This window comes from Mustela nigripes, chromosome 1, assembly GCF_022355385.1.
Source record: "Mustela nigripes isolate SB6536 chromosome 1, MUSNIG.SB6536, whole genome shotgun sequence".
In the NCBI taxonomy this organism is placed as follows: domain Eukaryota; kingdom Metazoa; phylum Chordata; class Mammalia; order Carnivora; family Mustelidae; genus Mustela; species Mustela nigripes.
In genome coordinates, this window is record NC_081557.1 from 246,286,070 (window position 1) to 246,305,784 (window position 19,715).

Sequence of the window (19,715 nt, forward strand, 5' to 3'; positions counted from 1 at the left end):
TTTCATTGAGGAGGACAAAGGAATGTGCCTTGTTAAGAAAACTTAGTGGGGTAATGAGCTTAAATCCCCCCACAGCTCTCTCAGTCCTGTGATGATGGAGGAGGAAGGCCGCAGTGGGCAGGGTCAGAGGGTGCGGGACAGAGGAAGGTTAGTGGAAATAGAGTAAGGGGGGAAGGAAGGTGAAGGGCCGGAGCAGTTTGAAAGGAGGCGGAAGAACGAAGCAAGTAAAGGGAGAGAAGGAGGGAGGCCCGGAGCCAAGGGGAGGGGGTGGCCACACCTAAACAAACCCAATGTCTCCAGTTAAGGCTCTGAAAATAAGAACGTGCAGGAAGCGCTTTCAAAAGCCACAAAGTTCTCTTCAAGGGCAAATGAAGAGAGAAAAGGAGCTAAGAACAAGGGGCATGGAAGACAGAAGAGAGAGGAAGGAGAGAGCCAAACCTCACCTCCGGATCATTCTGCCGGAGGTGCTGAAAGCAGTTCTTTATAAAGTGTGAAGTTTCAGCTGAATCCAAATTCCCAGCATCGGAGACAGCGCCAAGGGGCACTTATGAGAAACAAAATCTCTTTTTCCTTCAGCTGAAGAAAATTCTGTTTTTCTATGAGGGTGTCCTGGTCTCTTCTCCCATTCATTTACTGGATGCCATCATCATAACAGGAAAAGACAAGGTCAGGCCTGACAGATAGTGTAACAACGTCTGTCAGAGACCCTAACCCACTAATCCTGGCCAGTAGCCCACATCTGTAATCGCTGTCCCAGGAATCACACACGCCCATGGCGACCCTCCTCTCCACCATACAACTGCACAGAATGGCTCAATGAGATGACAGGGCTTGAAAAGAGTGCAATGAGCATTTCCCCAGCCATGGAGGCAAAGAGGTACATTTAATCAAGAGTACTTCTGTGATCGACAACTGGTTGAAGAAAACGAAGCCAGATTCCTACCTCACTCCATATAGATTTCATTGTAGTAGAAGAAGAACATTTAGAACTTATTTTAGAACTGAGGCAACCTTCTGCATCAAGACTGAAAAACCCAGAAGCCATCAAAAATGATAGGTACATTTGAGGGGTCCTTGGGTGGCTTAGTTAGTTGAGCATCTGACTCTTGATTTTGGCTCAGGTCGTGATCTTGGGGTCATGGGATCAGACCCCATTTTGGACTCCGCCCTCAGCATGGAGATTCTCTCTCCCTCCCTTCCTCTCCCCCACTCACAAGCTCTAAAATAAATAAGTAAATAAAAACTTTTTTTAAAAAATGTATATTTGACTATAAATATTGCAACACTTGTATAAAAAAATACCACAAAGAGTAGGGCCACTCATGGGTGCCAATGATTTTCAGTAATCACTGAATTCAGGTAAAAGTAATCACTCAAAATGTCAAAGTTGGGTCTGACCTCTGACACTGTAAGTATAGAGTCATCTTTGAGAACTACAAGTACGCTTCACACTTCCCTGAGGTGCCTGGGTCTGGCCACCTGTCTGGGGATCTCTCACCCCCTGATTTTCATGGTTGGCAATACAAATACTGTTAGAGTACTTTTATCTCTCAGTCCACGTTTTAAGAATCTCAAAAGTGCTCAGAATATAATGAGAGTTCACACGTGCATGAATTATTTGTGTAACCAAAAAGAAGGGGAAAAGCAACTACACCTCAAGCCAGAAGTACTTTGCCTCAAAATAGTCATGCAATATTATTGCGTTGTATTTTTTTTTAACTAAGCATACATGTACTGGTTTAAAAAGTATAAACTACTTTATAAAAATATTCTTTATAAGAAGAAGGAAACAATTAAGAATGAAAAACCACATGGCAATTTGTCTGATTCCCCCTCCTCCACTTTAGGAGTAAGAGAAATGATAAGAACAGAAATGCAAACTTGCAAAGGGACTCATTTAAGTTTTTTCAATTTTTTTTTTAATAAAATGCTGAAAGCATTATGGCCTTTGTTATGCTACATAGTACTGGTATAAAATGTGAATAGTACAAAGTTCATCATATATAATATAAGGTTTTAATATATTACATTTGTTTCTACATAAACAGACTATAAATATATGTGCCATAGCATGTTTTACAGTCATGGTTCCCAGCATCTCACACTATGGTACCAAATGAAAAATACATATTCTCTTTTAAAAAGGAAAGTACAAGGGCAGAAACCAGTAGAAATAGCTTGACATGTTAAAAGTCTAAATAATACAATAGATGTTGTTAAAACTTTGGCTATAAAATAATTTTGAAATCTGGCTAATAGTCCTTGAGAAAGTGAACAAACCAAATCAGCTCTTACTAGAGTGCAGAGGCCAAATTGCTAAAATACTGACTGATTGGGGTGAAAGGGGCCGAGTTCAGGGAGGGGAGAAGGAACAAAAGAGTAAAATCCCTCCTGAAACTTTGACACCACAGCTTGATACGGAACCTACTGCATTCAGGCTCAGACATATATCACATCGGGACAGATATGTGGGTTTTCATCCAGAAGAAACCAGAAGCTGGTTTATACAGTCAGAACTCTTCAACACGGCAGGGAGTCTCTGTCTGAATGTCCATTCTTTCTGGTGTTCTGAGTGAAGGATCGGCCTGGGAGACAAGGAGCCAGAGCTGCATCATTTCCTTCCTGGGGCTTGGCCAAGAGACACGTAAGAGTCCGGAAGGAACTCTCATTAGGAGTCGGAAACAGCTCAAGGAGCTCTCATTTAGCCCCACTGGGAAGAGCACGAAATCGTCTGAAACCAGTAGCCTCATCTGAAGCCTTTACGTTTCCTAACAGACCCCAGGCCCACCTCCCCCAGAGCCAACACAAGGCGTGCGCAGGCTCCAGTACACTCTCGAAGCAAGCCGACATCTTCCCTTCTGTCCATCCAAACCCCACACGTACGACTTGGCTCAGAACCCATATCCTGAACAAAGCTTCTTGGATGGACTCAGTCCTAAAGGTCTTTCCTATCTTCAACACCTAAAGCACTTGCATTGCTTGGTTTGTCTTCTGGTTTTACCGAGACGTGTCAACTCCCCAGGAGCTGCCACTTCACGGAGGATGCAGCCATTCCTTGAACTTCTTTTGTTAGAACCCACGGGGAGACCCACAGTAAGAGGCATCATACAGGCTTTCTAAATGCATAAACAGAAGGTCAACACCGGGAGAAAACACAAACACATTCTTGAGTCACAAACATCTTCTCAGGAAATGCCTACAGGACTGGCTCCCTGCAGTCTGAGGTCCTTTTTTTTTTTTTTGAAATGAAAATCAAATGTGGCTACTTCCTAGTGATGGAAAGAACAACACTTGAAAATCTGAGCAGCACCTCTCATGTGATTTCCAGGAGTGGGGGACGTGGGTGCCTCCATTTAAACAGGAGGAGAGCTCAATGTGGGCCCAGAGTCAGGCTGGAGAATCTGGGCCGTACTGCTAACTGGTGGTCCAATCTCCACCAGCTTTAACAGTTCAGCCTCCTCGCTGGAGTACACAGTGGTGTCTGTATCATCGGAGTGATACCCAGACTGGTAGCCACTTGTTTGGTTAGAGCCTTCGGATGCCACCGACTCCTTGCTTTTGCTGGGCATCAGTCCACTGTGGAAGAAAGGACAACCGAATGAGCTGGTGGCAAGAAAGCAGTTCTTTCCCGTTTTCCCCTAACCTTGTTCCTGACCCCGTGTGGGCTGTAATCTCCCCGGAGACACAAGCCCCTATCTCCCCCACTTGTTAATCAACGTATCAGGTTTACTCAGACAATGTCTATTTTCAGGTACTAGCATGAGCTAGTAGTTTCAGATAAGTCCTCTTATTCAGGTCCAAGTCTTTCAAGCCTGTGACGAGATGAAAGGCAGTTCTCCGGAGTGATGCAAAGGCTCCAACCAATGGAACATTTTTATGGCATTGAAGATTGACAGGTTTGTATACAATGATAGGAGCCAAGGGGACTCTGACCGTGTAAAAGGAAATTGGGATGTTCTGAGAGTCGATTTCTGCTTTCCTCGCAGTGTTGATTAAGGATTACAAGGCCTATGTACAGTGTTAATAAAGTTCTTGAGCAAATTTAAATTTCAATAACTTGAAGCGTGTGTGTGCAATCAAGCCAGACTGTCAAAAACTGCTTTTTACTCATCAAAAGAACATTCTTTGGAAGGACTGACGGCCTGGGTCACTCAGCAGCAACTAGAGAATGTTTTCAATGGCATGGAATCGTAACAGACCATAATCATGTCAAAGCCTAAAAGTGTAAGCTGTGCTGATCTAAAAAAATCAGGATTTACATTTTTCTCAAGCCATTCTGAGGTGTGGGCTTTTCCCCTTAATACATGTTTTACCAAATTATTCGTGTTAAAAACCACAAAAAGGATTTAATTAAGTCTATGTTCATTTACGGCTTAAAAGGTATTTCAAATAACTAGAAATACAATTTTTCTTTCAATTCAGCCTCAAGTAATTGAGTTTGGTATCTCAGACAATGGCATGGTACCGGGCACATAGTCACCACTGAATAAATATATTTTACATCAATGAATGAAACATGTCATTGGCTCTAACAAGTTCTCACCCTGGGCCTAAAGCAAATAATACAATTGCACAATGGCAATTTTTAATTTACCATTTCTTTATGTGAACATCCTTTGATTTTATTTTACCTTTTCTTTATGTGAACATCCCTCAATAACCCATGGGTGTTCCCATTTTATATAATGTTAGGTTATAAGTACATCAAAGTCTTCAATTCTCACTTAGAGTGAGTTCACTAGCAAATAAATGACTGCTCTTTATCTTAGCATTTTTATAGAGATTTTCATTTATGTAGTAGGTTAAAAACAGGTACATCTATTAAAACAACTATAAATTCCTACAGAACCACATGGGGGAAATCATATTAAAAACCAAATTTAATATTTTTTCCACAATTAAGCCAATGATAATAATAAGCCAAATAATTCAGCCAATAATGTTTAAGTATCTCAAACAAATAGATATTGGCTTATTTATGTATCACACATCTAAAGACAGATGCACTCATTTAGGTACAGGCTTGAAAATTCTTCAGAGTCCACAAAGATTTTAATCATCTCAATTTAAGGGATTACCTCCAATGACCTTTGTTACTTAGCCGGTACTACATAAACATAAAAATTCCCTGGTATTCATAAATTCTCTATAAAAACTGACCACATCCCCTAATTAATTTCAGATTCTTTTTCAAATGTGGCATGTAATTATTTGTTTGATCAGTTTCAGTTCTTCATTAGTTCAGTTGATGCAAACCAACAAAGACACAAAAAGGGAAAACTGTATCTACACTGAAAGTCCTAAGTTCCTTCTAAAAATTCCTGTTGAGATTTGTCTTTTCTATTTGACTGAGCCTTACCTAAAAGATGGAGCTAATTTGGTTCTGTCTTCCAAGGTTTTCAGCTCTTCTGATGCAAGGACCATACCACTGTCCGTCTGGTTGTCCTTTTTAAGAGACAAGGAGATGGCACAGTTGATTGAGTGTGCACACTGACCAACTACTTAATTAAACCGATTTCTTAACTCATCTATCAGACAATACGCTCCAGTGTTCCCCAGGGGCAGGTAAAGATATCATAGCCAGAAAATGGACCAGGTACAAGAAGAAACAACTGCTTCCTAATAGTAAACTCAGGCCTGGAAGAAAAGAATTCAAGAAGCAGAAACTGAGGAGACCTAATGCCATCCCACTTTTCATAGTGATACTATTTACACTTGAGTGGAACTGGGCATGAGGCTAGGCTATCTAGAACCTTGGACTAGGGGCTGTGCTTATGGAAAATCCAATGGGGGGGGGGGTACTGATCAGTTTCATCTCCATAACGACCCCATGACACATACCTTTATAACAAGGCTCCAAGACTCTAATGCTTGGGCTAATATTTATCTAGCTAATATTTCATCCTTTGTGTTATTTTTAAGACTATTTTTAAAAGATGTACTTACATCTGGGATTACTTTTACTTCTGGTTCTTCCAACGGGATATCTTCAAATGTTTTTACACTCACGGGCCGGCTCTTTCGCTTACTGTTCTGCAGATACTGGCTGCAAAAGAACCAATATTTTTATTTGGGTGGTGGTATATTTGGCTGCAGAGACCAAAAGTGATACCTAAATTCATTATCTTTCAACCACAAGTTTAATAGCAACCTTCAAAACATCCTTTGGAAAAAGAAAAACAAAACAAAATAAAAATCTTTCTCTGCTAGCACAGAGTGAAGGCTTCATTTCCTGTGAGGGCCTATTTAAAAGTATAATCTAAGTGAGGGGCCTAGATGAGCTTCTGTTCCTTTGAATCCTATTTCTGAGGGCTGGGGCTGGACTACAGACAACAACAGCAAACTAAGTGATCAACTGTCTTCTGCACGGTGTCCTGATTGCCTGAGATTCCTCCACTGGGCTCTTGACATATTACAGAGCATTGAACATCTTTCTGGCTACCTCCAGAAAAGTTTTTCTAGACAATGCCCACCAAACAACCATTCAGTGAAAGATGGGCAGAGGAAACACCTACAGATCTCACCCAGGTTCTGTAAAAGACACTGAACCCACCAGGATCTGGAGACAACCTCTTCTTTCTGCATGTAATGGAGGCTTAGTGTGTGTGTGTGTTGGGTGGGGAGGGGGGCTGCTGAGTCTCACAATCCCCTATTTTCAGCCCACAGAATGGCTGGTCTTGGAAAAAGGCAGTGGTTCAAGAGTTATGAGATGTTTCATCTATTTCAAAGTCTACTACTGACCACACAAACTTGGGAAAGACATGAATATTTCCACGCCTTTACTGCCCCGTCTTTAAAATGTGTTGGCAATAACTTTCCCTCCCTCACTCACAGAGATATCTCAAGGATGAATGAGGTGGGTGGCAAGTGTCCCTAGAAAGAATGATGCTCTATCAGCCAAAGCCTGTTTTCCTCCTTTGAGTTCCAAAGGGTACCAGTTTCTTTCAGGGGTTCAAAGAATAGGACTTATCAGATTAACGTATCACCTGTTTCCTGGGGGTGCTCCTTCCCTGCTATGTGTCTTTGGGTGAGTCTGATTTTGTTAAAAGCACCAACAATCCAGTGGAAAGAAGGGAAGTTCTTTTTACAACAAGAGACAGGAAATTCACTCTCCACGCTTATCCCAGCATAATTCCTCCCCTTGTCAGGCTTCTGGACATGTTATATATATTCCTGTGTTTTCTGTGACCAAGTGGAATGAGGACACACTTGAGCCAAACAAGGAGAATGGAAATTGGGTCTCCCTTCCCTGGAACCAGGAGGCTGGCTCCTCCCCTTACAGAAAGGAGAGAATGAGGTTCACTAGTGACATCCTCATCCTCATTCAGGAAATTCCACAAAAAAAGAGGACATAATATATACGGAGACAGAGAAAAGCCCACTTCTCCTGAGTCCAATCCCTGAAAGTGGCTGCTGTTAAAAACTACTGATACCACAGTTAATCATTCATTGATTCACTCATTCAGGAATTCTTTACTGAGAATCTCCCACATGCCGGGCACTGTGCTAAATGGTCCCCAACTGCTGTCTCATAGCATCTTCATAAATGATATCTGTTAGGGGTGGGTGTCAGTATCCAAGCTTCAGAAGAGGAAAGCGAGGCATAGAAAGGTTAAGGAACCTGTCCAAAATCACATAGCTAGACTGTTTGAGTTATGAGTATCCATTGAAGGATTTGAAGCATGAGACTGACAAAGTCAGATGCGCCCTTTAGGAAGCTGACTCTGGTAGAGGAAGGTGAAAACAGGCAGTGAGACCAATTTAGGGGCTCTTTTCCATGTCTCTAGAAGAAAGAAGGGCAGCCTGCCCAGGTGAGAGGGTGCCCACAGGGTTTGGGAAAGCAGATAAGATTCCAGAGATATGTGGCATGTAGAATCCACGAGAGGGGGTAAGTTTGGGCCATGATACAGTTGCCTTAGAAAAAAACAGTTGAGGAAGCGAAGACTTAGGGAGGAAATGGCTAGGACGGGGATTCTCGAAATTGGCCTTCAGATTCTAAAGCCCATTGTCTTGTTTTGTTCTGCTACCCTCCTCTACACTGACTCCCTTGGAAAAGCAACAGGAAGGAAAAACTAGAAGAGAACAATGGCTATGACAGTTCAAGTCTTTACGAAGCACCTACTACGCGCACAGCACTGCTCTCTCCCACGCAGGCACTGACCGTGGGGTGGGACCCGTGCAGGGGAGAAGACAGACAGAGGTGGAGAAAGGACAGTTTCACTGCAAGCAGTCTGAGACCACAGCCAAATCCAGGAGCATCTAGCCAGGAGGCTGTCCCAGACGTCAATCCACGAGGAGCACTTAATCATCACCAGCAATTAACCAAAATGAAGAAAAATGGTATGTGCCAAAACCTTTCTCTGGGAGAGAAAATAAATCTTTGATAAGCTGCTTGGAGTAGGAGGTGAGACTCCCGGGGGAAATGACGGAGCAACCACAGATGGTCCCCAAACTGCCCTCAAAGAAAGATGAGTCCAATTAATATGCGTTTTCTTCCAGAAAGCATGCAAACTTGGGGCCAGAGCTGATCCACAGGGGAAATTAGAGACAAAGCGAAGTCTAGACACTAGTGATCTGTCCTGTTCACCCTTCCCCCACACACCCTTCGGCCTCTTTGCTAAATAAATGTTGAACAAATATTTTTAATTAATTTGTAGGGACAGCAAATGATGAGGTACCCACAGTGATGCCTCTATTCAGCTCCATGTATAATGTGATGGGATTGAAAACTATCAAGAGGAAGCAAATGAGAAAGAATCCTCAGCTTTTCTACCTAACCGGAAATGGGGGGAAAAAAACAAAAAACAAAAACAGAAACAGAACAAGTCCACTGAGAAGTATCCCAGCCTCATCTCTGGTCCCCCCAGGGAAGCAGAACCAAAAGAGAGCCTCAAAACGAGGTGTGCCAGGTGCAGATGCCTCCATGCTGCATTTCTTTTAACCCAGATGATTAAAATGTGACTGTGGAGTCTTGTTTTTTATAAAAGGAGAAAGGGTTGCAGGGGTGAAGAGGGGGCTGCCGACAAAAGATTCCAATTTCCATTTTATTTTTCAAATTATGGCTGGATAAAAGAGAAACTGGACTGGAAAGACCCATTCGAAAATCACAGACAGAAAATAGGAGCCAGGCCTGGTGTCACATTTGTCCATGCTTCTGGGGATAAATGCTAGCAGCCCTGATTTAGATCCAGCATTGCCTTTGGCACTCCCATTACACAAACATGACTTCATCGACTCTCGGCACCATATGCAAAGCATCCAAGCGAGCCAAGAGACTGCTGCTCGGGTCCTCCCTCCACCTGGTCACACAAAACCCAAGGAACAGAGTTCATGATCAAATGTAGAATCCACAGGTAAAGGAATAATTAACACACGAGAAGGCCAGTGGAGCTTGAACTAGACTTTTTAAACAGGAGAGTGGAACTATTGGCTTTCAGTTCATTCACCTTTCTCTTTGAGGGTACCTCCTTCTCAGGGCAGAAAACAGGACAAAGAGAAAGACTGGAGGACCTGGATTCATCCTAGAGATGTGATTTTCAGCAGCTTGATGAATAACTATCACCTATCGAGTGCTCTCTAAGTGCCAGGCACATAGAAGTATGTTGTTATACCATGCAATTCTCAAAATAATCATTTCTGAACACCAGCGCCTTCACCTGGGTCACAGCGAAGAGGAGCGTCAGGTCACTAAGAGGCAGACTTAGTTGTCCAACCAGTTCTATCAGACTCTAAAATCTGGATCTTTAACCACAATTGTTTATGCCCACCAGGGGGTTACTCTTAGCCTCACATGCAACATCTTCAGCAAGAAAGATAATAGTTTCTCCCTTGCGTAACTGTACCAGTTATCATGTAGGCAGAATCTGATAACGGAAGGAAAAGTTCTTCGAAAAAATGCTGAAAACTCCCAACAGAAAAGTAACCAGCGGCTTATGTGTTGGCTTCTACCCACTCTGGCCGTGTTCCTGCCATCCTATGTGATTCCACAGAACAAACTGTCCGGGGGGCCTCCTCGCCCTTGACCAGGCGGCCTGGCTAGCCTAGAGCTCCGTGTCCCGCCTGCAGCCACAGCACTCTCAAGAGTGCGGGCTGGACCCTGTGATCAGGGGAGCCAGTTACAGGAGGAAAATACCCAGGGGGAGGGGTGGGGAACAAAGAAGTCCCAGGCTTCGTAAAAGGCAATTTTAATATCATAGTGTAGACACTGTATCAACTCTTTCCTCAGACACAGGTGTTGGAAGAGAGAAAAAAGAAAGCTGCCTTCAGAACCCCTTTACAGATCAGGAGAGGACAGCAGTGCATGTGTTTTAAATAAGTCCAGCATTCCTATTATGCAAATAAAATGCTGAAAATCAGACCAGCGAGGGGCTTCTGAAGATGTGCTGTCCAGTCCAATTCGGGACACATCCCCATGGCACCCTGCATCCTAGCCAGAGAGGCGTAAGTGTGTCCTCATATATGCATAAAACCCTTCCTTCCAGAATCCTTCCTAAGCCATTTAATTCACATTAATAAAAGAGTACATGGGGATAATTTAAATACAGATGTCTATATAAAATTGGTCTCTTTTTCTGGAGATTAACATACTGTGGCATTCCAGCTATTTGCAGCTGCAGGGCTTAGAATTTGAAAGGAACAGCTATGGCAGCAATGTGGACCGCAGATGGGGAGCAACTCACCTACCCCGGCCCTCTTCAAGGAGCACTTCCCCTGATAGCAGTCTCAGGGCTAAGGTTAAATATGGAGGTGAGAGGCAATCTTCCTTCCATCCCCTCCCCAAATGACCTTGAAGTGCCCCCATCCCTCCCCCCAGGAGGATGTTGACCATATACAGTACCTGATTCCTGCTGTGTTGTCATAATGGAATTTGGGGTCACACACTTCCTCTTCCTCCATACAGGAAACAGGTGAGGTAGGCAGAGAGAGTCCAGAATCCTCTTCCATGCTCAAAGTCTCTGATATCGGGAGAACAATGTAGTCTTTGCCATCCTGAAACAACAAACACAGCGTGCTATTGTTATGGCTCCTGCCCCTCAAGAACCTTTTCATGAGAAACAAAGGCCATAGGGGCTCCTTGGTGATGAGGTCGGTGGCTTTCCTATCTGAGTGCAGAACTTAAAGACAACATTAAAGATGGTTTGTCAAAAACAAAAGGGCACTTGAAAGGGATGTGTATATATGAAAGTATGTTAAAAGAGTTAATATAAAAACAAGAGGCGTAAGGGGACCGCCAACAACTGTGGTCAGGAGGAAGACAAAGCAGGCTGTGGCCAGAGATATGACAACAGGACACGGAGGGCTCAGAAATCATTTCTTCACGAAGCCCTACCTACCGAAGCCAGGTCTTTTAAAAGGCATGTCATCCAACTTTAGCCTCTACATTTCAAGGCAATGGAAAAATCTGATAACAGTCTAGAGAAAAGCAATAAATGTGCAGGAAAATGGGTCTTCTGAGAAAAGGTTGCACAATTTAACATTATTTCATCAAGAGAAAGAAAGAAAGGGCAATGTGATACCTTTAAACGTTTGAAAAGCTTACTGATAAAAACAGATTTGACCCATTGTCCCCCACCTGTTCAAAAGAAAAGTAGGAGGAAATTGGCTTCCATTCATGGTAGTAAGAGGCCATTGACTGGAGATTAAATAATTTCGTAATGGTAAAGATTACAATTCTAAAATCCTCCAGTATAAGTTCTGGGCGTCTGGGATTTTACTGAGGAAAAGCCATCTATTTTGCGGGCTTCAGATATCGTGCTGTCTGTGCAGTGTAGTAAAAATTCCTTGAAATTCTGTCCATTGTTGATAGTCTGTGGATCAGCTAATTTTTATTAATTAAGTGACTGGTTGATTTTACTTTAGAAGAGCATCTGAAGACAACAAAAAGATACATCAGGAGGAATGAGTGGTTTGGATCTCATCTGTCTAAAAGGGGAGTTACAGCTTTTTTAAAAAAGCATTATTGCTCAGATCTGCAAGAATATGGTGGCCATGAGAACATCTAGGGAGGAGAGAAGCTCTTGGACACACTTCTTGGATGGAGGTCACAAACCTGCTGAGCATTAGCTTGTAACAGATTTCCCAAGTGTTCCACCAGCTCAGAAAACGTGGGTCTCTGATTGGGCTCTCCGTGCCAGCAGTCAAGCATGGTCTGGTATCTAGAAGACCAAAACACTAATGTCATTAACTATCTCCTTCTTCCTCATCTGGTGCTGAGAAGAAGCACTTGAATGAATAAACATTTGTGAAAAGTCCACCATGAGCCCAGACACTAAATAGTAATATAACACCATATAAAACACATAACCCTATACTTGGAGCATCAAATATGTCTAGGAAATGTTATAAACTGACTTCCAATATAATGGCGGGTATAGATAAAGTGCTGTTGTTTCAAGAAGAGATGACTCTCTGCTTGAGATTATCAAGGAAGACTTCCAGAGAGAAGAAGGGCACAGACGGGGCCACGAAAGAGGTCAGTATCATGAAAAGTCTTCTGGGCAAGGGAAGTTTTTATGCATGAAGAAAGGATGGAAAGATATTTTCGAAGTCTTACATTTCTGGTGTGGCATAATCAGGGGCCCTCATTCGAGTGCCTTCTTTCAATCGCCTACAAAATTCCTCATCGATCTTTACTCCAGGATATGGAGAAGCACCTAGAATAAAACAGGAATGGGACATTATATGATTTTATTTTTTTCTTATAAAAAACCCTGACTCTTGAACATCATCCCAAATATATACATACATATATGTATGTATACACACACACACACACACACACGCATATATATATATATATATTTTAAACGATCCAAAGCTTCCAAGTAACCTTCACCAGATAAAGGTGGAATGCAGGAGAGGAAAAGATGCACTGGGGTCACTGACTTGTATCATTCTCTTGGGAGTATGGATGGAGGGACAAAAAACAAGTGACTTACCTAGCGAAAATATTTCCCAGAGCAAGACACCAAAAGACCACACATCACTCTGAATTGTGTACACTCTGTCAAAAATTGTTTCTGGGGCCATCCATTTCAAAGGGAGGCGAGCCTAAGAGGGTAGAAGACAAGGAATCAGAACCCAATTTAGCACACATCTGAAGAGAAAGCTTCCTTTGTTCCCAACGCAGGTCCTGAAGCTTGAAAAGACGAATTTGGATCCTGCAATTTAACAGAGCACTGGGTTCATCTTTGAAACTTACATCTCCTTTTCTGACATAATCTGGGTCTTTATAAATATCCCGGGCCAAGCCAAAGTCACAGATTTTAACCACGTTCTTCTCGGACAAGAGGATGTTGCGTGCAGCCAGGTCCCTGTGGATACACTGCAAAAAGAATCGTGGGTGCGTTAGGTCTCGGCACAGCTGATGTCTTCTGCACCTGTTGTGATCTCATGCTCAAAAAAGCCCCACTTCAGAAAACCAACTGATTAACAAGCACTGGGCTAATCTCTTTCATCAACCCTTCAAGAAAGAAGTCTGACTTTTGTGGAGGCACACATCTGCTTATCGCATAAAGAGTCCCAGACTTTGGAGTTAAATAATTAAGTTATAGTATGATGACGGAGTCATAAATAGACTTCTCTTGGACACAGTTACGAATGTGTTTCTGGTCACATCCACATATCCCTTTTGCTTGGCACCATATACCGTTAAAACCTGTTATTCTAAGGAGGCCCTAGAACGCCCTCCTACTCGGAATGAATGCTCAGAAACCAGGACAAGGGGTTCTCCTTCATTTGGTGCCCTTTGTTGGTTTCTCAGTTCCACACGGAACTGAAACTGACCAGCTCTGATAAACTTTCCCCTGTGAGGCTCATCCTGTTTCAAAGTGTTGGATTATCGTAAAGGTCTATGAAAGAGATTTCAGCTTCTCATGGGTCAAGTGGATTCTCTGGTGCACTAAAAAAGGAGAAAACCAAATTCGTCCTGCTTTCTCCCCACTCTTTTCCGGTCCTCAGTGTCTCTCTTCTTGATATCCCCATCTTCATCTAACCTCTTACTACTAGCAGCTTTAGCTTCACCTGGTCGATTTGTTGGGGAACAAGAGTCCCGGGGAATATTTGTAAATGAATGAAAGGCTCCGAGGAGAGTTCTGAAGCCAGCACCGGAGTGATCACAGGAGCCAGGCATAGCCGACCAGCCCACACCCTTGTCTCCGTGTAGCACTTCCCTCTGAAAGAGGTATATACGGAAGTCTTCGGCCAAGCATGACTGAGCAAGACAGGAGATTCCAAAAACCAGAAAGTCCTCTCTACTTTTCCCCCAACCAAAGTTTCTTTATTTCAGACCAAGAAACAGGTGGTTTTCAAGAAACCAGCTGGTAGATGCAAGGGAAGTTAGCGGTCCCCACCCCATTCCCTCCCCAGTCGAAAGTTACCCTGACTCAACGCATGCTCTGGTCTTTAAAAATAATAATAAAATAAAATCAGAATCTCCAAGAAAGGCAAAGGGCCTTTTTCTGTGGGAAAATCCCCTAAGACCACTCTGCTCTCCTTTCCCCTTGGGAGAAAGGAGACAAGAGCTCTCAGGCAGAAACTTTCCAGATCCTGAGGTTCTGAAAGCTATGACGAGCTTTAAGCTTCAGAAAAAGAAATGGGTTAGAGATTTCACTCTAATTTAGGAAAACAAAAACAGTAAGTCTTTCCTTCCCTCCAGGAGGGTGCAACCAATGCATTCCGTCAACTGATCATTTTTCCTGAAGCTTAATTTGAATTCTCCTTGTTTAATATAAAACCATCCGTCCTGCCCTTCCCAGAGGGGTGACTTCAACCGACCCCGCTCCTGCCGTGGTGTTTACAGCCTCTGGAATATTTGTAACTTGTCACGTCCCCACCACAGCCTTTGTTTGGCCTACTTTTCTAATTTTAGCTTTTATAATCGCTCTCATCTGAAGCCTGTCCTTCCTGCTTTCTAATTATACCACTAACAAATACTTTTTGATGGATGGGGATGAATGTAAAATAAATTAAAAATAGACTCTCTCACACCAAGATATCTGCAAGTCTCAGTTCCTCACCTTTCCTAGGTCGCTGCTCAGATGTCACAATCTTATACAGCCTTCCTGGTCCGTTCTGTTTAAAATCGGTGTACACAAACACAGAAGTGCATGCACACACAAACATACCATTCTAGTATACTCTCTAACCCTACCCCTTTCCTGCTTATTTTTCCCCATAGGGCTTATTCCCTTCCTACCTACTATGTAGTTGACTTGTTTATATTGTTCACTGCCTGTTCGGCCCAGTAGGATGTAAACTCCATGATGGTGGAGAGCTTTGCCTGTCCGTTCACACAGTATCCTTAGCACTGCCTGCATTTAATAGATGGTCATTAAATATTTACCACATGAATTAATTAATTTTATGAAATCCTTACACCTCCTTAAATTAGCAGGAATGGGGCCTTTCCAACAGAACTCTTTAAGTAGTCCCAGCAGTGGGGAACGAATTACAGTTCCAAACAAACACCGGTGGCTGGCACTGGACATCTTACTTCCAGATCTGCGATCCGAAGAGATACTTAGGGTCCCCTCTGAGCTGTCTTACCTTCCGTGATGCCAAAAACTCCATGCCCTTAGCCACCTGGAAGCTGTAACAGATGAGATGCTCCAAGGTCAGGAAGTTCTTGTACAGATCTTCTGAAACTGTGAGAAGATGCAGGAGGACAGAGATCAGTATTGCCCCCAGAAACTATTTCTTTCTAAGTTTGTTAGAGTAAGCTTCCTTTTAACACTTGGGAGTTAAACCTCTGGAAATAAAAGCAGAGAGAAAAATGCCTGTATCTTCTGTAAATTTGCTGAATCCTCGTATTATTAGCTTTCATCATACCCCTTAGCCAAAAAATGCTGGTTTTTCCATCTTAGTCAAATTGGACCAGCAAATCCAGGAGACACAAGGGAGGTGCGTTTGGCAGAGATGGCAGAGAGCAAAAGAGGACTTTTTTAAGTCTGCTGTTTTAAATTGTTTTTTTTTTTTTTTCATGTACCCAGAGGGATAAACAATAGTTTCATATCAAGAACTCTAAAAATAAAACAACAATATTCAGGGTCATTGAATCTTTTCTCTCCAGGCTTTGTCCTGGGACAAAGGCCAAAGGTCAAATTATAATCTACAACAGATAACTAAAAATATCAGAAATATATTCACTTCTCTCACTTTCAAGCTGAGAAAGAGCTGTAAACACATTAAAACAGGCCTGCGAGGATGCTCTTTTCCCTTCAAGGATATGAAGGAGAGGTGACAGGAACATCGAGAGAAAGATGGTTTTACATAAATTGGTGGTATTTATTTCCATGCAGCTGGTACAAATAAACACTAGGACATTAATGGGTGTTTCAACATGATCACTAAACTCTGGTCAGATAAGATAAGACATGGCTTCTCTCCTAGAGACAAATACCAGAGTAAATGAAAACTCGCTTGTAATAATAACCTCGTAAGTATTAAAAAGACTGAGAACTTTTTCTCAATGAGTTTTTTTAAGCTTAGGGTTAGAGGGCCCTCGGTGAGCCATTAGTGAAACGCTTTCATTTTCCAAATGAAGAAATGGAGGACAAATTCCAGGCCACACCCTTTCTTCTCCAACTGAGTAGCCCAATCCTTTGGGTTTCCAGCCCACTGGCCGCCATTTTGTGAGAGAGAAGGATGAGACAGAGAGGGCCCCACTTGGCATGGGCCCAGTTACATGAGATCTAGATGGCCTCTCCATACTCTTCTAGACTGAGACCCAGCATCATACACCCTGCTCGGCTTCTAAGAGAAAGAAGCCAGATTGAAGTTCTATCTGTAGCCTCATGTCTAAGGAAAGGGAAACAGGCTTCTTTCACTATTTCATGACTGGGTTCTGCTAAGATCATGCCTCAAGAGGAGCCAGATGTCAGGAAGCCCCATCTCTATATCCATGGGGCTGTCTCTGCTCCTTCTAAGGGAAGCAGATCGACAGTGTATCCAGGAGCTGGAAGAAATCCTGGAAATTAGACTGCGAACACAGCTCTACTCAGAGAGAACACTAAAATATCACTGGAAGCATAACTGGATATAGAAAAATATGCTTACCAGGACTCTTCCGAGGAAGTACGGTTTCAAGAAAGACTCGATAAGCCCCTTGGAATGGGGTAGAAACAGCAGGTAACCCCTACACTGCCTTGAAGAGTTTGGGTGACTTCGGCAGAGTGGGGCAGAACTGCTCAAGGCAATGTGGAGGCGATCTACTGTCAGAGAGCCTCCTTTGTCCTTAAGGAACAAAGCACTGAGCCTCACCTGCTACTAGATGCTGAACCAATGGTCTCAAAGCATTAGTTTGGTTGTTGCTGACTGTTGAGCCCGCCTGGGGTACTGGGATTTCTCAGGCTTGCCCCGTACTGTGCCTCGCAACCTAGACAGCTGCTTAGTTAGGGCTTCCACAACTCACTTTTGGGAAAACTGAATGGAAGCAGTCTAGAAATGGAGGTCTCTTCCAAATATTAGGGCGTACTGAACTTTTCCCAGGACAGAATTTCTCATAACACTCTACCACCTTCTCTTTCCTGCAAGAGTATGTGTTCATGTTAAGTGTGGAAAAAGCAATGGCAGATACCTTCCTCTTCCTCCACATCACTGAGGGATTTCTCCTCCACAAATCCAGAGCTGGCTGAGCTCTGACTACTGGTGATACTGTCCAAGCGGCGTTTGGGATCCATAGTGATTTCCCCAACGTATTCTTTCCCTTGACGGAATCGTGCCCCTTTGGTCTATAAAGAAGCAAATGGACACACTCCTTGAATACAAAAGAGATCTCTAGAAAACAATTATAGCTAGCTATTAAAAGCAGATAAGAAGGACATCAGTTTCAGGAATATGGAATCTTTGGGCTAGAATCTGGGGAAAGAGTTCTACCTAATAGATTTTCTTCCATAAAGCCTAGTTTCTTCTTTAGCTTAAAGAAATAAACACCTTGTTTCGGGTCTATTCCAGACATGCTTCTGGCATTAGGACATTAGGGTGCTCTTTACCAAGGGACTGACACTCCAGGGGACCAAATACTGCTAGGAGAGAGAGAAAATAATCCAGAGAGACCAATAATCTGGTCTCTGGATTATCTGATGCTTTCCTCATGTGCACTTGACCTTTGGAGTCCCTCACTAGGCTCTCCTTCTTCTCATGGCTCTGCCCTGAAATGGGCAGTTGATAGTCAGCTAGCTACAGCATCGTTAGGGAAGGAGTGAAATACGGTTGTCCCAGAAAACTGAAGAGTTCTGCTCTGGGATGGTGCTTTTTAAGTTAATTATGAAAAGGAGGCTAAAAGCATTTTAGGAAGTGAGCCGATATATTCATCAATAGTTTATATTTTTCTGAATTGATCTGTTTGTGTCCATGTAATGGCTTGCTTTCTTCCTTACTCTTTACCATGCCTAATTCCCCAGAGGACTGAAAGTTGTTCATCACATAAATTTTCTTATGAGCTAATAAAAAAAAAGAAATGCAAAAAAAAAAAAAAACTTTCCAATTTCCTTTCCTTAATTGTGCCTACCCTCTCCCCTCCTTAGGCACCATCTCTAATGGGTCAGTAGATGAGAGTCACAAAAACAAAAAACCAACCATGAGAAGATATGTGCCCCAGCAGGTAAAGAGGAAATTAAAACAAAGAAGACTCCCCACAAGTTCTTCACAGCATTTTAACAGCGAAAGATTAACCTGTATTTTCCTCCATTTTACAATGTGGTCAGAGCTGAGTTCAATGACATACCTTGTAGGGGACAAATTCATTTCTTTTGTTCCTTAAGTAAGTTGACAGGTTTCCAAACTTGCAAAATTCCACTATCACCATGAGTGGCCCTGCAGACAGCACAGCATGTCAAGAAAGGAAAATGTTTCCATTCGTGTATCTCATCAAGTGTTTAACACATGGATGAACCAGAAGGACACTACATAGAAGGACACTACAAACGGTCACCAGGACAAGATCATCAAAATCAGCTGGTCGCAATGCCCTTATAATGTATCTTTTCTTTTACCAACTGGCAATTCCGCAGCAAGAAGAACCAAAATTTCAGAAGAAAATCCAACCATTTGCTTTTCAACACAATCACTTAAGATGATTTCATTTTAGAGGGAACTACTCTTAAGGTCTTTGCTTTCAAGTTTTTTGAGAAGCTTACTTTTCTCATCTGAACCTCTTATACAAGGAGCAAACTGTGGTATAACAAGAGGGCATTTTTTAATTCACAGGAAGTTCTAGAATAATTTATAGTGACCATTAAACCTCCATGAAATATATTTATATCTAGGAATCTGGCAAAGTATCCTAAGCTAAGGAAATCAAGGCCATGGGAGCTGAGTGGTTTCCTTGAAACACCCGCAGAAAATCATATGCCAAAATCATTAGGCAACCAGAACCATCCACAGATACTCACCTCCTGGCTTGGTACAGGCTCCTAGAAGATTGACCACATTGAGATGATGGCCAATATGAATGAGGATCTTGAGTTCAGACATGAGCGCTCGGTGTTCGCTGTGTGTTGCTCCTTCTACAAATATATGGCAGAGTGAAATCATAAATGTGGGCATTAGCTTAGGAGGATCAGTGCCCCACTGCATGCATGTGTGCAACTTACCCTCTAGGGATAATAAACTGTAACCAAATTTACAGACTAGGTACATTGAAAGTCAAGTATAAATTCTATTTCCATGTCTAAATCCAATCCTTACTTTAAGTGCACCCAGAATGTTTGATATTT

General features: G+C 42.6%; 1 protein-coding gene across 1 annotated transcript in view; it reads right to left on the reverse strand.

Annotated features, from left to right (window-relative positions):
- Positions 1-1,997: 1,997 nt before the first annotated feature.
- Positions 1,998-19,715, reverse strand: part of KDR (kinase insert domain receptor) — a 43,770-nt gene continuing 26,052 nt past the window's right edge. Inside the window, exons 19-30 of the mRNA XM_059384164.1 lie at positions 19,392-19,505; positions 18,725-18,813; positions 17,576-17,729; positions 15,547-15,644; positions 13,202-13,324; positions 12,939-13,050; positions 12,554-12,653; positions 12,050-12,155; positions 10,838-10,989; positions 5,947-6,046; positions 5,360-5,445; positions 1,998-3,576 (exon numbers count right to left, since the gene is read on the reverse strand). Of these exons, the coding sequence (XP_059240147.1) occupies positions 3,354-3,576; positions 5,360-5,445; positions 5,947-6,046; positions 10,838-10,989; positions 12,050-12,155; positions 12,554-12,653; positions 12,939-13,050; positions 13,202-13,324; positions 15,547-15,644; positions 17,576-17,729; positions 18,725-18,813; positions 19,392-19,505 (1,457 nt within the window). The 3' untranslated portion in view covers positions 1,998-3,353. The remainder of the gene's footprint in view (positions 3,577-5,359; positions 5,446-5,946; positions 6,047-10,837; positions 10,990-12,049; positions 12,156-12,553; positions 12,654-12,938; positions 13,051-13,201; positions 13,325-15,546; positions 15,645-17,575; positions 17,730-18,724; positions 18,814-19,391; positions 19,506-19,715) is intronic.